Genomic DNA, 17,122 nt, shown 5'->3' on the forward strand with positions numbered 1-17,122 from the left:
AGAAAAGTGCTATATTATAAAGAAGACTGATTTTGTTTTACTTCTCTTGTAGTTAACTAATTTATAAACAAATAATTGGTTTATAAGTTATTTGTAATTTTAAAATAATTATTGTGTAAAAATTGCTATTGAAGATGTCTGTTATACTATCTAATGTTATTTTACTTAAAGCCCCAATTAGTAAATTGTCCTATGATTTCAAAGCAAGAGACATTTTGATTTTCATGCCAAAGAAATATATTTCTTCTTATTTGATTATGGACATCTGAACCTCATCATATTATCCTTTTTTGCTTTTACGCCCAGGAAACTCAGAGCCAGGATTTGTGCTCAGATCCAGGGTTGTCCCTCATTTGGATAACCTTGTACAAACTATCTAACCCATACCCTTCATTATTTGGTCCATCTTCTTTACCCTTGACTTAAGAGCTCTGGACACACCTGTGTCTCTCATTGTGGGTAATTTCGAGTATTTTTGAAGATGCATGCAGAGTAAAGAACATTTCTCAGTGGTGCCTCTTATTTAAAGTAGCCATTTTCTTCACAAGCATATGCTAAAGGAGCTTTACAGCATGGTGGAAGGAACTCTGAATTTGGGGTTAAGTAGGTTTGCCCACTACATAGCAGGTAGTTTTTGCCTGCTCTCCTGAGGTGACCATGAGGTAGATGACCAGTTATAATTGTATCTCTGTTCCTGTGAACCACTTTGGCACTTTCAGAAATTAAATGAAAACTTTGCTACGAGTTGTCATGCCATCTTCCTTTAATTCTGGCAATATCTATATTCAGGCTGATATTTATTTATAGTTAATGTAACTCTCTGCTTGTTCTTACATTCCACTCACTTCCAAGGTAAAACATACTCTGAAAGACCTTATGATTTTATTTGCAGCCATCCAGACACTAGCAAATACCTTTCCCAAGAGGTATACATTTTTCTATGACTGCACCACTTTGAAATTTATTAAGCATCTTTTCTGTAGGCTTTTCCTCTTATTCCTTATATATATTTTTTTCTGGTTGTCTGTTTAGCATCACTTTCTAATTTAAACAAGGTAGAAAAAAGGTATAGAGTTGGGTAGATTTACAATTATTCAAAATATTGTACTCAAAAACAATTTTCGTCGGGGAAAAAACATTTGACTATGAACACACTTAAAAATTAAAATGACAGCCGGACGCGGTGGCTCACACCTGAATCCTAGCACTTGGGGAGGCCAAAGTGGATGGATCACCTGAGGTCAGGAGTTCAAGACTGGCCTGGCCAGCATGGCGAAACCCCATCTCTACTAAAAATACAAAAATTAGCTGGGCATGGTGGCGTGCGTCTGTAATCCCAGCTACTCGGGAAGCTGAGGCAGGAGAATCGCTTGAACCTGGGAGGCAGAGGTTTCAGTGGGCTGAGATCACGCCATTGCACTCTAGCCTGGGTGACAGAGTGAGACTCCCTCTCAAAAGAAAAATGACATAAAATCGTTTATTAATCAAAATTATTTAAAAAGTTATTAGCAAACCATTCAGCTTTTATCCAAAATAAATATATATTTAAACTTATTACTGGACATTTCTGAAAATTCACAGTATAGCAGACTTAAGAGATACTTCATAAATCCTCAAAAGGAAAAAATTATTTGACCACAACTCATAAAAGCTCTAAATTATTAATTCAAAATTAAATTTTTTTATTGAGCCACTTGGAAATTAATTTCTTTTCCTTTCGTTTCCTTTCCTTTTTTTCTTTCTAAAAACACAGTCTTACTCTGTTGCTTAGGCTGGAATGGAGTGGCATGATTGTAGCTCACTGTGGCCTCTAACTCCTGGCTCAAATGATCCTCCCACTTCAGCCTCCCTAGTAGCTAGGACTGCAGGCACATGCCACCATCCCTGGCTCATTTTTATTTTTAAAAATTTTTTGTAGAGATGGAGTCTCACTACTATTGCCCAGGCTGTCTCAAACTTCTGACCTCAAGCAGTTCTCTTGCGTCAGCCTCCCAAAGTGCTGAGCTTACAAGTTTGAGCCACTGCACCCAGCCCAACACTTGGAAGTTTCAATAGCACTCAGAAACCATCTTATTGTCATTTTCCAATACATTTCCAGACTCAATGCAACCAAAACTATGTTTAGATGAAAATTTATAGCTTTATAATCTTTAATAATAAAAGCAAAGAAGTATAAAATGTGATTTTTATTTCAAATAAGTAAAAAGAGAGACAAACTAAAACTTAGGAAGTTGGGGGAATGCATAAACATAATTTTTTTAAAAAATAATAATTTATAAAAAGTAGATAAATAGAAAAAGCTAGTTGTTTAAAAGGTCAGTACAGTGGCTTTCAGGAAAATCTAATGAAAAAAAGGACTCTTTTCAGAATGGGAAAAGGAATAAAAACACTGTTATGATTAAGACTTCAGAAGTATAATAAACTATGATGTACAAATCCAATTTTAAAACATGAAAACTTATATGAACTACATTTTCTAGAATAATTTTTAATAGATGGTTAAAACTGGTTGAAGAAAAAAGTAATTTCTAGTTAAGAATAAGTGGAAAAATTTGTCTATTATTTCCAAGAAAGGTACCAGATTCAGATGTGGTTGTAGTCTATTTCCACCAAATTCTTTGGAAATATGTAATTTCTGGGATATTTAGATTATATAACTAATAGAAAAATATAAAAGACATTCCTAGTTCATTTTATAAGGCCAGCATAACACTGTTATTAATACTTGACCAAGACCATGAACAAAAAAGATAACTATAGAAGATGCTGTTGTTGCCCATCCATAGCTCCAAAATATTCACTGCCAACTATATATTTAATAAGAAATGGATTCAAGCTATTTAAGCAGGAGGAAAACTTTAATTATACACTTAAAATGGTTAAATTTTATGATTTGTGAATTATACTTCCATAAAGATGTTGAAAATTATATTCAGCTAAATTTTATTCATTAATTTTTGGTCATCTCAATTTACAAAAGAGGCAAATGACCCAAAGAGATTGAGCAACTTGCTTAGAGTTAAAGCTTTTTTTTCAACATGAAAATTAATATTTCCAAATGTAGTTTATGTGTGTCTGTCTTCCCTGGATTCAACACTAAGTGACACCTGTCTGAATCTCATTTTACCCACTCTTTTAATAAGTCTACTTTCCATTGCCCAGGGTACTTCCTTATCTATCTCCACTGAGTGTGGCTGCTCATTTGATTACTTTTCTGCTGGGATCACTAGGTCTAAAAAGAGCAAGTGAAAACCTACCCTTTGATTCATTCCTCTGTTCACTCATTCATTCAGATAGTCAACAAATATTTATTGAGTGCCTACTATGTGCCAGACACTATTCTAGGCACTAGGGAAACAGCAGTAAACAAAAGTAGATTTAATCATTTTGAGAGGTAGATTCCAGCCAAGGGTATGGATTGGTTGGTTGGTTGGTTTTACATTTGTTTATTTTTTCAGGATGCAAAGCACCATGAAAAATTCATGACAGAGGACTTACATGCTATAAAAAAATAAGCACTTCCCATATCCATTCAGATTGGATAAAGATCCCAAGAACGCAAGGGATGAATCAGAGCTGTTAAAACATGATCCTTCTGTGGAAGCCCTGCACCTGTCCTCCTCAGGAGAAGTCCAAGAAAGCCAAGAATTAATGAGGAAGACCCTTTATTACTGGAATCTGCTTAGATTTAACTAGGTCAAGCTTTCCCTCATTCAGATGAAATGGCATTTTGAGAGAGAGATTATACTGTCATCGAAAAATATAAAGAGTTATATTTTGGCCTCCAGATTTTGTGGCTTGAATATTATATCCATTACGCAGGTGTCTCAAAGCTGGTACTCAGAAACTCCCCTCACACAGATATTAGTCCCTGTCCTGCCACGTTTTGTCAAACAGGATTCCAGTGAGTTTGTTCATTTCTATCCCAAGATGGCTCCAGCTTCTACTTCCTGCTAAGAACATCCAATACTACAGGAGGACAGGAATCCAACCAACCTCCCACAAAGGCATTCATATCTACCTTTTGCAAAATGAAAAGAACCTTGATCATCTGGCTTATCTTGTTCTTTAGAAAAGACTACAGCTCAATGATTAGAGTCACAATAAGTGCCCCAAATCAAATGATTGCATTTCCCTGACTCAAAAAGGATCTTAACGTAGGTACTGTGAACCCCTGGAATGTGATAGGTTGGCAAAAGCTAATCCAAGACCCTTGTTATCCAATCTTTCTTTCTGGCTCTAGCAGTAACTGTAAATGAGGAACAATGATCATACAAAACAAAGTAGCCCAGGATTTTTTTTCTCATCCAGCTTCCAGAAGAATAATTAGATCCAAAAGAATCCTATAGCACAAGGATTTGGGTCCAACATTGGAAGAGCTTTTGAGTTACCTAGTTTAAAATAATAGGTAAAATTCCTCCTTATCGTAACTTTCCCTTAGATCCCCTGGGATATATATGCCCTACTAATATGCCAAGATTCCTATATAAGAACTAAGCTTTAAAACCGCCTTAAAACTTTAAAACCACCTTAAAATTTGATATCCTCATAGTATACACTATCCTAATCAATATTATTTAGATACTTGCCGTGTTAACATGGCCCTGAACAAAGCTTCATTTATTGGCAGTATGGATAGGGAAAACCACTTTTCTTTTCTTTTTTTTTTTTGGGTCTCGCTCTGTCACCCAGGCTGGAGTGCAGTGGTGAAATCTTGGCTCACTGCAGTCTCCACCTCCCAGGTTCAAGCGATTCTTATGGCTCAGCCTCCCAAGTAGCTAGGACTACAGGCGCATGCCACTACACCTGTTTAATTTTTGTATTTTTAGTAGAAATGGGGTTTCACCATGTTGGCCAGGTTGGTCTCGAACTCTTGACCTCAAGTGATCCGCCCGCGTTGGCTTCCCAAAGTTCTGGGATTAAAGGCATGAGCCACTGAGCCTGGCCTGGAAAACTTTTTCTTCAGGAAATTTGTGATATGCATCTAAAGCAGTGCTTAGAGGGAAATTTGTTCTGTATCCTGATCAGGGTGTTTGTTACACAGTTCTATACATTTGTTAAAATTATAAAATAAAGAGCAAACAAAATATCAGTGTTGCTGTATGTTAAGTTAAGAAATAAATAAAAATAAAGCCTATTTATGCTGTTTACCAAAAACAAAAACAAAAACAAAAACGCACACATACGAAAAATCCAAAAACAAACAAACAAAAACAAAAGGAAGAGAAAAAGCATTAAGAAGCTTCGTGCTTCTGTTAGGCTGTGTGGCAGAAGTGTCTAAATATCAGAAGGAGAGTCTGACCAAGTTATACCTACACGAGAATGGGCTTACACACCAATAGAATTGTAGAATTCTTTTTTCTAACTTATGTCAACAGAAACTAATGGAATATGTGTGCAAATGGATTCTTAAGTGCTAAATGAAGGAAGAAGAAAGGAATATAGCTCCTTTGGGTCAAACATGAATGTGGGTTCTTCTACCAGAGACTCTGGTAATTGTGCTAGTTCTGGTAGGTGGGATTGGTTATGACCATTTGTTCAGTTGGTTGGCTGGTACCTGAACTCAGTGTTGGCCTACACTAAAGGAAGTCAAGCTGTTAGAAATTAGTATACTGTGGATGAAGATATACAGATACCTAGAGATAGAAATATTAGAATAGATTTGTGAGGGTGATCTGCTCACTCAACCCCGTAGCATATCACTCCTAATTACGTTCCAGGGATAGTCCTAGTACCAAGGCATTACAAAACATATTAGTGAGAAAGTACACATCACTAAAGAGCAAGATGGCAACTATACTTTGTAATCTGGGGATGAAAGTAGAAATGTGCTCCATGATATACTCTCTTTAGAATTGAGAGGATATTGGAGAGGCATAAACCAAGAGGCAAGGTGGGCATAATTATGCGGGGCCAGATCAGTAATCAGAATGGTTTGACCTGCAAGGACCTTTAGCTTCAGCTTTAATACATGGGCAGTACACTAAGGTTTTACTCCAACTATGTATTATAATTGAAAATCCTGGCCGGGCGCGGTGGCTCGAGCCTGTAATCCCAGCACTTTGGGAGGCCGAGACGGGCGGATCACGAGGTCAGGAGATCGAGACCATCCTGGCTGACACGGTGAAACCCCGTCTCTACTTTAAAAAATACAAAAAACTAGCCGGGCGAGGTGGCGGCGCCTGTAGTCCCAGCTACTCGGGAGGCTGAGGCAGGAGAATGGCGTGAACCCGGGAGGCGGAGCTTGCAGTGAGCTGAGATCCGGCCACTGCACTCCAGCCTGGGCGACAGAGCGAGACTCCGTCTCAAAAAAAAAAAAAAAAAAAAAATTGAAAATCCTAAGCCTGGCAAATAGAAGTGTGGCTGGAGGGACCACAGTCTCATAGTCTCTTACTTCCCAGAACTGAGTTGGTTCATAGACCCAAAGCCCCTTGCATGAAATGGAGGCTGGGAACCCTTGAAGCCAAGTTCTTTGAAACTGCATCTCAAGGTTTCCTTTTAGTATTCACCAAAGTGATCTGTAGTAATTCACTAGGGTAAATGTACAATGGAGAAACTAAAATAGACGTTTTCGAGATTATTGGAATTGTCTCTGAGCTACAGCCTAGGGACATATAACACCACTACAATCCAACCATCAGAAGGAAAGCTTAAGAGGGTTGGGTGATAAATGGAATATTGGATGAAATGTATCTCAGTGTATTCATTCTAGGTCCAAGCGTTCATCCTGTATTTATTTTCCAAGTTCCTATATGTAGAATTAGAGAAGACCTTACTCAGCAAGTGGCAGAATTCCTACACTGGCTCCCTGACTGTACTGTGTCATAACCTAATATTCAGGGACCTTGATCATTTCACCATTTCATAGGACATCGACCATGGCCATGTAATTGATGGCAACCAGTCAATGAATCTGCTGAGCATAAATTAGCGAATACACAAGATGCCTTGGTAAGGCTTACATGTGACTAAGGATAAGAGAAAAATTCCATAAAAGTTCAGAGATCTACTAACTCACTGATGTTTCTGGGGGTCTAGAGATCTGGAGTATATTGAGATATCCCCTTCAAATTGTGAAAGTCAGTTTGCTGTACCTTCTTGCATCCAGTTCTAGGAAGAAAGAGGCACAAATATTTGGTGGACTTTCAGTATTACACAGGCAAATTAACTGGTATTCTTCCTTCCTCCTTATTGATAAACCATAGGCTTTATATTTAAGGAAGGTCCCAAATAAAAGAACATTCTTTTGCCAGTTCAGTTTAAAGAATAAACCTCTCTTGCCACTTAGCCCTTGGGACTGTAGAGTGAGTGACTGTGGCAAATCAGGATGCCATATTGATCCTATGGAACTCCTGAATAAGATTATCATAGCACAGATCCCAGACTTGAGGGTAAAGTCATATCTCTTTGACAAATATCTGTTTTCCTTGAGAAACCTCACCTAGTGGTTGTTATTTGGTACTGTTAGAGATTGAGTGTCTAGACATAAGAAATCAACTGATTATGTATGAGACCTGAGCTGCCCATCTGATTCAGATGTGACTTGATTGACCTGTTTGAAAATTTGGATGTGCACAGCAGCTCTCCATAATCAAGTTGAAGAGGCATATACAAGATCAGACTTAAGCAACTGCTAAAGGCATAAGAAAGTTTCATGAGCAAGTGGCTCAAACTCTCCTACTAGTCTTGCTCTGCTGCCACATCTCCTTAGACCCACATATACAGTGTCATGGGGATTTCTCTATGGACAGGACAGAAAAATGTCCAAGGCCGATTTACTGATGTTTATGCATAATATACTGTCATACATAAACTGATACAGCATTGGAGCTCTCCTCACTATCAGCCATGAGAAACAAGTGAGAAGATAAATCCTCCCAATAAATAGACTTTAAGTGTTAACTCAAATTGTATACTTTGCCCACAAGGAAAGAAAATCACAGTGCAATTCAAAGACAGAGCTGAAAGGTTGGGTTAGATGATGAGGAAATTGAAAGGAACAAGATTGAAGGATAATGACAAGGAGGTTTAGGGTAGAGATACACGTATGGATATGGATGGACCTCACAGAATGGGTTTACAATATCAGGATACTTGTGCCCCATGTAAATGTTCACCAAAGGGCTCCCACTACAGAACACACCCTCTCAATAATCAGCTGGCAAAAGACCAGTACTGCACATGTCAGTTTTCCTGTCTCCCTACTCTCACTATTGTTCCTCAATGAGTTCAAGAAAAAAGTAGCCATGGTGACAAAGATGGAGGTTATTATGCATGGACTCAACCACATGAAGTTCCCCTCACCACAGCAGATCTGACTACCACCACTATCAAATGCTTGAAACGCCAGCATAGTGAGCCCTCCATTTAGCTCTAATCCCGAGGGATGAGGGTGGAACAGCTAACCTCCTGTTGGCTGTTCATAGTGAACCTCTTTCATCATGGATTTGTAGCAATTTTTCTCCCTGGAATGGACATTCGTTCTGGATGTAGGTTTGGCTCCCTTGCTATGCTTCTGTTAACAATACCGTCTGTGGACTTACTGAAAGCTTAATTCACCCACATTAGTCCATACAACACTGCCTCTGGCCAAGGATGCTACAGGACAGGGCGTTTCCCACAGGATTCATTGGTCATACCATAACCCTGGAGCAGCTGGCCTTATAGAGCAAAGCAATAATCTATTACATACTCCGTTTTAGAGCCAGCTGGAAGACATGAGGCATGAATACTGGTGTAGAGAAAATGGTATATTCTCTGAATCAATAACCAATATATGGTGTTGTTTCACCCAAGGACAGGTCACATGGGTCCAGGAATCAAAGGGAAGAAGTGAAAGTAGAACCTCTCACATCACTGGGAGTGCTAGATTTAGTAGATTATAACTCTAGCCTTTTAACCAGTTGCAAAAACAAGGACCGTTGCCAGTATTCAAATTTCCCTGTTTGTGTGGTAGTGCATATGTTCATACCTTAACCCATTTCTTTTTTCCCCTCTCCCTGTTGCCTATTAATTTATACAGGCTACAATGGTGGTGATTACCTTTATAGCTTAGTCTGTGAATGACATGTAGGTACTTTTATAAAACTGTTGCCAAATGTCTCCTTTCTCTTATTTAAGTGTTCATGCAATAAATTCTTCCTGGAATTAAGTTTCAAAAATAAGTCTGCGTACGGATGAACTTACACACACCCCTTCACTGACTAATGAAACCAGCTTGCTCCTCTCTGACTTGGTTGTCTGGAGGCTGCGAACTTTCTGTAAGCTCTATTGTATGATTCATTCAACATAGGTTTCCAGGACCCAAGTTTCTTTCTTCGTTTATTCTAAATGGTTTCTGATCAGCGTTTTTCAATTTAACTTTTCCTTACATTGGATTTTTGTACATTTTAGTAGTGCTTGTCACTTCAATTCCTTTTCACATGTACTTACGTAAATACGTAAGTAAATAAATAAACTGAGCCTTTAGTGAAGTAGTTTGTGGCTTCCCCTTAGCAGGTCGGTCACACAGTAGCCTGTTCATTCAACCAGTGTTTATTAAGTGCTTACCATGTACAGACATGACAGGCCTATACCCCCCATCCTTGTGCGTGTCTTCACGTCCTTGACTATTGCTGTGATTTCATGTCAGAGGCCCCATTGTCAGCCTCATGAGCAATGCCATGGGGTGATATATTGCTGCTCTTATTTGGACTGTCTTCCAGAGACTATTCCTGATTGTTCCTCACTCTCATCCCCTGAAGTCTGCCTTCCACTAATGGGTGCCTTTAAATCCAAATCCACTCTTAGATAACATCTTATAATTTCTGAATTCTCCGATAACTTTTATACTTTCCTATTTTAGGTTAACTGCAACCTTATGGCTTTTAGAAGCTACCCCAAAACCAAAATGGCCTCATCCTGAGAGCCAAGGGCTTTCTTTGTTTTGAAATAAAAAAGTGCAATACGTGGGTCTGGGCAGGGGTAATGTTCTCAGGGAACACAAACATTGTAGTTTCTGGAAAGATGTGTTCTTTACTGGCAATAGTGAACTAGCATTTCAGTTATAAGTCAGGCTCTTCAGAGTTTGATTGGTAAAAATAAATGGATTGGACTGGGCACAGTCTACTCAGCTTTTCTCTTTTTCTATTGTTTAGGAATACTGTTTGTCTAATATGGGTACAATTCTCCATAAGTGCTTGGATTATTTTCCTCTTTTTCTCCCTAAACTGATTTTTCCTCCTTCCTGCCTTCTTGTTCTTCCCAAGCATGTATATTTATTCTTTCATTCATTCGACATTTTCGTAAGTACCTGCTATATGCCAGTGCTCCACGATGTGAAGGGTAAAGGGATGAAAGCGGCACAGTCTCTGGCCTCTAGAAGCACACATCTGTGTGGAGGCCAATGTGTAGAACATGATTACAGCCTTGTGATAAACGACAGAGCAGAGGCACCGTGGAAGCCTAGCGATGTCCCTTCACCTGACGCACAAGCTGCGAGGCTCTCTGGGGATAATGACCCTGCTTTCTAATGCAGCACAAGGTCATCAATCTATCATGTTGGGTGAGATGCCGGGCTCTTTCACAGCTGAAAGAACCAACAAAACATCCCAGGCCACCGCATGAGCAGGCACAGTTTTGGAAGTCACACTAATTTTCCCACAAATCCACATATATGCAATGTGACCCGGGATACTAAAACTAGTACTCCAAAGTAGAATTTTTAGGAAAAAAATTCATATTTCTCACGTAAGGCACAGAGATTACACAAAAGGATTAAAGAGCTTTCTTAGGAGTCCTGAATGCCCGGTGTGGCACTCCAGAAGTCTCTGTCAGCCAGTGAAATGATGTCAATAAAGGATGGTAATTGGCCCCTAAAGGATTGCCTTGGGGAGTGTGAAGAACAAATACTCAACAGTGGCAACAAGCGAGCAAGGGAGGGTATAATTATTTATCTAGATCAAAAGATGTGGATACTTTGGACATGTAGGATGTAGTCAGATAATTAAGTAGTGTTACGTATGCATTTCTGCACTCCCCAAGAGACTTCCAGGAAAGCTATTTACCTTCCCCGTTTGATACTTCTTGCTCTTGTATCAATGACTAGCAGCCAGTGTGAACAGAGCCAAAACCTTTCTACCAGCAGCTAATGCAGTCTAGTCCCGCAACAGTGGGCATGACTGCGAGTGGGCTCTTGTCCACAGACAGAAGGAACCTGGTGTGTCAGCAAAGAATCTTTGGGCCTGTGGTCATAAACAGAACTTATTAATGTATTGACTTTACTTAGTCCTCTCGTCAACAAAACAAAAACCACTGCTTTCTTTTTTAGATAGTTATTGCTTAGCATTCCCCCTATCCAAGTTCGCCATCTACAGGTCATATCATTTACAAATTGCTTTTAAGGTCTTCAGAAGATTGCATATGAGAATTCACGTGTGCCTCCTATTCAGGGAGGTGATACTACTAATTCTTGATTGATGCCACAACTGATGGCTATTACTGTATAACTACTCTCTTGTTAGATATTGACTGCACTCTTCTTTTACGTTATCACTCAGGGATTTAGGGTAAAAAGGTAATAGTGAAAAAAGTGTATGTTTTAGTGCCATATTTCTTAACTTGTTAGAAAAATTCACTCTTTTTTGGTTAACATAAAAGTATCAGTTTATTAAAGATCACAGAGCTTGTTAGTAAGTTGCAGAGTTGGTGTTGGAATGCAGATCTGTCTCACTTCAAACCTGCACTGTGAACAAATTCATCATACTGTCTCTGAATATTTTGTTTTTCTATATTTCAAACCTAGAATGACTGCCTATGGCTTTTCAACTACCCTCTCCCCCTCACTTTGAAATATACTCTCCTGGGCAGGGGGCATCTCCCTACTGCTTCAGTGAGCAGGAAAGAGTGACCCTTCTTGATGTACTGCACAGTGACTGAGAATACAGGCAGAAATGCAGAGAAGCCTCCTGCACCACCATGTTAGTCCAACAGCGTTCCAGAAATCCAAGGTGAAACCGTAACCTGCTCCTCCTCTTCCTGGAGCTTAACTTGGCAAGTGCCTCCTGATCAGACCTCTATTCATTTGGAGTCCTCCCTGTGGGCTCTAAATGAACCCCTGTTCAATCAGCAATGCCTAGATTTATGTACACAGAGGGGCTGAGGCCTGCTCTGCAAAAGCATCCTCAAGTTGGAGTTTCTGTCATATTTTTCTTCGGAGGTTGCCTTTTAAGAAGACCATCAAGAAATTAAAGACACCCAAACTAGTTTTGGCATAAAGGGGAATGTATTGGTGGACATGAGGACAGGAAATGCAGACAGTCCTCATGTGGAATTAGAACAAGGAAACGGAAAGCTGTTAATGCAAGGCTGCCTCTCTTTCTCTCTCTCTCTCCACAGTCTGATTTATTCATTCCATAAAGACTTGAATGCCTACTATGTGTCAGATACCTTGCTAGGTAGGTGGGGCAAGAGTGCCTAAAGAGGTAAACGAAACAGACAAGGTCCACTTCATCTCTCCCTGTAGACCATCTTCATCTGATCCATTTATGATGGCTTTGCATGACCTCTCGACTCAAGCATTTAACAGAAACTAACTCAGTTGCAGCGTCCTTAGTTTAAGGATAAAATCTTAGCACAATGCATGGCTTGTTCCTTCCAGCGTTTAATCAGGTATACAACAAAGGGGCTGGTAGCAGGGAGGTTTGCATAGACAATCTCAATAGTCAGGGGAAAATAAATTATGTAAAAATGGGATGTTGGGAAGGAGAAACTGACTGGTGAAAGAAATGATGATCATCTCTACTGCAAAGACTTTCAAAGACAAAGGGATGATGAAGGTTTCCATAAACTTGAGGAAAGAAGGGGAAAGAGCCCTAGGAAGGCCAGGCACTCATGCTGAGGTAGGAAAAGCTTTGATGGCTCATCCAGAGGCACCAGTTTGAGTGTGAGGGGAGACTCTGAGTAAGGCACTGCTCGCTCACACAGCCTCTCACCCAGGGCCTTAGGGAAGCCTGGGTGAAATCCCTTGGGAGGGTAGAAGGGAGAGGAGAGAAGAGGGGAATTACAAATCTTAAAAACAAGGCCTTCCCTGGAGTGCCTGAAAAACTCATAGTTGCTTAAAAGCTCAAATTATTTAAGGTTGCCTGAAACATTTGTGAACCCTGGAGGCAATCAATCTCCAATTATGAGAGCAGCAGATGGAGAGCAGTGATAGTACAGCAGTGGCTCATGAAGACTGGAAGGCATCCAGGAAAAAGAGGGCAGGGAGGCTAAAAGTTGAGATGTGCGATAACAAAACTCTGTATGACTGCCCCTTAAGACACGACTACTGTGGTCCGGAGAAGGAGTATTTACAATCATCAATGTAAATGTGAACTCTACTCATGGGTCTGGACTTTGAACTTGAATATCCTAAATATGCCTCAAGTCCCTCATTTCTAATACCATCACAAAATGTTTCAGCTTAACTCCTGCCCTTCAAGGGAATCTTCGGAGGATACAATATTTCATTTGCTTAAACTATACATTTCTAAGGAAGTGTTTAAGTCTGACCAAATTTATTCATATGATCTACTTTGATTTGTAGTTCAATTTACAATTTTGGGGAAAAAGTCATGGCTGGTAAATGGGAATAGTGTCTAAAGTTTTCAAAGAAATTTGGTCCATGCCAAAAGGCTGCATATATAAAGAGCTGTGATTACTGTAATGCTGATTTAGGGAGACAGGTGCATTACCTTAGGTAATTTGAACTTCATCAGTGATTACTTTGTATAGTGAGTCCTAGATTCATCTTCCATGAAGTAATGTGCTTAGGTATTTTATTATAAAGCCAAGTAGTCTACAATGTCTTAGCTTTTGTTATGCTTCTGATTTTTCCTCCTTATCAGGTCTGAAATTTGAAACTATTCCCTCAAGGGATTCACTCTATTTGCCTTTTTTTTTTTTTTGGTTACTCAGTGTCTCTCCTTCTTCTCATTAATTAATTAATTTGCTTCAACAAATATTTATTGAACCCCTCTGATGTTCCAGGGTAACCAAAATTCTTACTTTCACAGAATAGTTTTGGGACAGACAATCTACCACGAGCTCTGGGCATCTCTGCAAGTTCTTGCAGTGTGTGTCAAGAATGAGAGATCAGGTCTGGTGCAGTAGCTAACACCTATAATTCCAACATTTTGGGAGGCTGAGGCAGGATGATCATTTGAAGTCATGAGTTTGAAACCAGCCTGGGCACACAGTGAGACTTTCATTGCTATAAAATAAAAATAAAAATATTAGCCTGTAGTGGTGGCGCATACCTGTAGTCTTAGCTCCTCAGGATGCTGAGAGGGAGGATTTCTTGGGTCCAAGAGTTTGAAGTTGCAGTGAATTATGATTGTGCCACTGCACTCCATCCAGGGCAATAGAGTTAGACCCTGTTTGAAAACAACAACAACAACAAAAAAACAAAAACCCACCAGGCCAACCTCTCCTTACCTGGGACTTTATTAGAATTTGCAGCATCTTTGAGGAATGAGGTCATGTCTCTCACTGGGACAAAGAGCAGGCTTTTCGTAAAAGCAGTGGCTCCCTAAGCCCAGCGTTCCTTGGCTGCAATAGAGACAAACCCACTGACTGCATGTACGGCATCCATTGGCCCACTCACTACTACTCTAGTGGGACTTGGAGGACATGAGGAGCAGATGTCAGCATGATGTTCATGCTGCTTGATATACTATGGGTACTAAAACCCTTTGTCTCTGACCCAGGAGTTTCATGTCTTCTGCCAACATCCATGAAATAACAGGCTATATAAGGAGAGTAAAAACTTATTAGGAGAGTAAAAGCAAATTACAGACCTTGACAAACTTTGTATTTTCCAAGAATTGCATCGCTCCTAGATAAGCCTCTCACAGAGTAAAATTTTATGTAATTTCCTAAATATTCATCTTCACTGAAATAGGATAAAGGAAAAAATGGCAACTTTATTTGACGTACATTTATTTTTTGTGTGTTCTATGTTGTCCAAAATGTATAGCCTGCGTATTACCAATTCCATGCTCTTCAAAAAAACCAAATTCTTAAAGATTAAGATTTGTGGCAATTTTCTTCCAATAATGCAAATTAACCAAAGTTTTCTAGATACCTGCTATGTGCCAAGATCTGTAAGGCGATATGAGGATGAATTAGACACAGTTCTAGAACTTTAGGGCTCAGCGTTTACTAGCGATGACAGACACAAATATGTCTGAAATAAAAGACGGAATCTGCTCAGATATAGTTAAATTCTAAGCAAAGAATGGGCAAAGAATGGTTGTGATTTGTAATTTAATTTACCATTTTGAGGGAAAAAATAATGTTTTTTTTTCAGGGAAAGGAGGTTCAATTAAGTTACGCTTTGTTTAGAAGACTGACTAGGACATTGAAAGAGTGGTAGGACTCCAGCCAGTGGAAGTGAAAGGGGTAGGGTCTGAGGAGCAGGGGTGGATGGCGGTGTGAAAAGATGCACATCAGGCAGATGTGGTGAGATGTGGGGCACAGCAAGAGCAAAGACACAGAGGGACCTTGCAGAGAGTGACTGGGGTCAGCACGAAGTCCAGGTTCTCAGGGGTGGCTGTGGCTGGGTTGATGACTGACACAGACTTTCATCAAGTTTAGGTGCTCAGGGAGCCATGGGGCATTTTAACAACACTTTAAGTTGACAAAGTACTTTATTGCTGTATAGCAACTACTCAAATACTCTTTAGTAATGTTATTTCCATGAATTTGTTAATTTTACCTTATCTATTTTATTTATTTTTAAAGGAAATAAATGGCATAAGTGGGTATTAAGAATTTAAGTTGTTCTTCAGTCCTATTTCAATTTCACTTAATTTCCCCTTTTTGATTTGAGGTCAAACTCATTGATTGGGGGTCCTGTGGTAGATTGATTTCTATTTTTTTGTTTTTCTCCACTGTAACAAATGAATTAATTATGCAGCTTTGTTTAATATCTGTCTTCCTCACTATAATTTAAACTCCAAGAAGGCAGGAAATGAGTTTGTTTTGTTCCCTTCTATAACCTCAGTACCTTGAATTACTCCTAGCACATAGTAGGTGCTCAAAAAATTGCTGTTGTTGTTAAATGTTTATAAAAGCAGATAGATGCAAGATAAATTCGGGTAACCTATCTTGTTGATTAAACCTATGCATTGCTTACTGTTGATGAGTTGCAAATATTCCTTTTTATTTCAGGGATATCTGTAGTGTTCAAAGGGGGTAAGATGCCTTTTGTCATCTCTAAAGTATTAAATTCTCTGCCTACACTCTTGAAGTGACAAGAACAACATGCTTAATTTTAACTGATACTCTTGTCTCTTTGAAGTAATGTAAAATTTTTAGAATATCTCTTAATGTTGATTCTCATCAGTCTTACCAGAAATTTCCACAAAATTTGCTTTATAAGTACATTATCAGATTATCTGAAAATTCTGTGACAATGTTTATGTCAAAGCTTCTGGCCCATAAAATAAGCCAATCTGGGTGTTAATGAGGATGCCAGCACCAACAAATGTTTGCCATCATTCACATCAACCCCCATCTTGGCGGTTTTCTGCAATTTCTGACAGTAAGTTGGTTCTTCTTTCTAGTGCCTCACTGCCGCCCTCTACTGGTGGCACTTATCAGTACAGGTATAAGCAATTTCACTTTTAACTAGTATGTTTATACTTGTTAATGAAAACAAATGTGACACTCTACAGAACAGAACAGGTCTAAATAAATTAGAAGACTTAGTAATGGCCTGGAAAAATGGAAAATTTTGTGGAACATTAAAATAGCAGTGCAGATTATTCAACTGACAAATACTAATATTTGAATTTCATTTCAGTAAAGATCCATTAATCTTTTTGAATTTTGTCTTACGAGAAAACTCACTAATCCACTGTCCCAAAATCTATGATGTTTCGATATAGCAGTGATTAAAATTATAATTATATGCAAATACATGGAAATTAAATAACCTGCTCCTGAATGATTGTTGGGTCAACAATAAAATCAAGGTGGAAATTTAAAAATTATTTGAACAGAATGATAACAGTGACATAACCTACAAAATCTCTGGGATACAGCAAAGGCAGTGCTAAGAGGAAAGTTCGTAGCATTAAATGCCTACATCAAAACGTCT

General features: G+C 39.0%; 1 protein-coding gene across 17 annotated transcripts in view; it reads right to left on the minus strand.

Moving 5' to 3' along the window:
* The window catches only part of LOC105486234 (alpha kinase 1), a 138,851-nt gene that overhangs the window by 102,970 nt on the left and 18,759 nt on the right, over positions 1 to 17,122 (minus strand). For 6 of the 17 annotated variants that reach the window (XM_071093181.1, XM_071093187.1, XM_071093186.1 and 3 more), the window contains one exon: positions 14,455 to 14,568. The exons of 10 other annotated variants lie outside the window; for them this stretch is intronic. In XM_071093181.1, coding sequence (XP_070949282.1) covers positions 14,455 to 14,481 — 27 coding nt within the window. In that variant the 5' untranslated portion in view covers positions 14,482 to 14,568. Of the gene's footprint in view, positions 1 to 14,276; positions 14,362 to 14,454; positions 14,569 to 17,122 lie in introns of all 17 variants that reach the window. One more of the 17 variants, XM_011748978.3, reaches the window with a different exon arrangement.

This window comes from Macaca nemestrina, chromosome 3 (genome assembly GCF_043159975.1).
Source record: "Macaca nemestrina isolate mMacNem1 chromosome 3, mMacNem.hap1, whole genome shotgun sequence".
Classification (NCBI taxonomy): domain Eukaryota; kingdom Metazoa; phylum Chordata; class Mammalia; order Primates; family Cercopithecidae; genus Macaca; species Macaca nemestrina.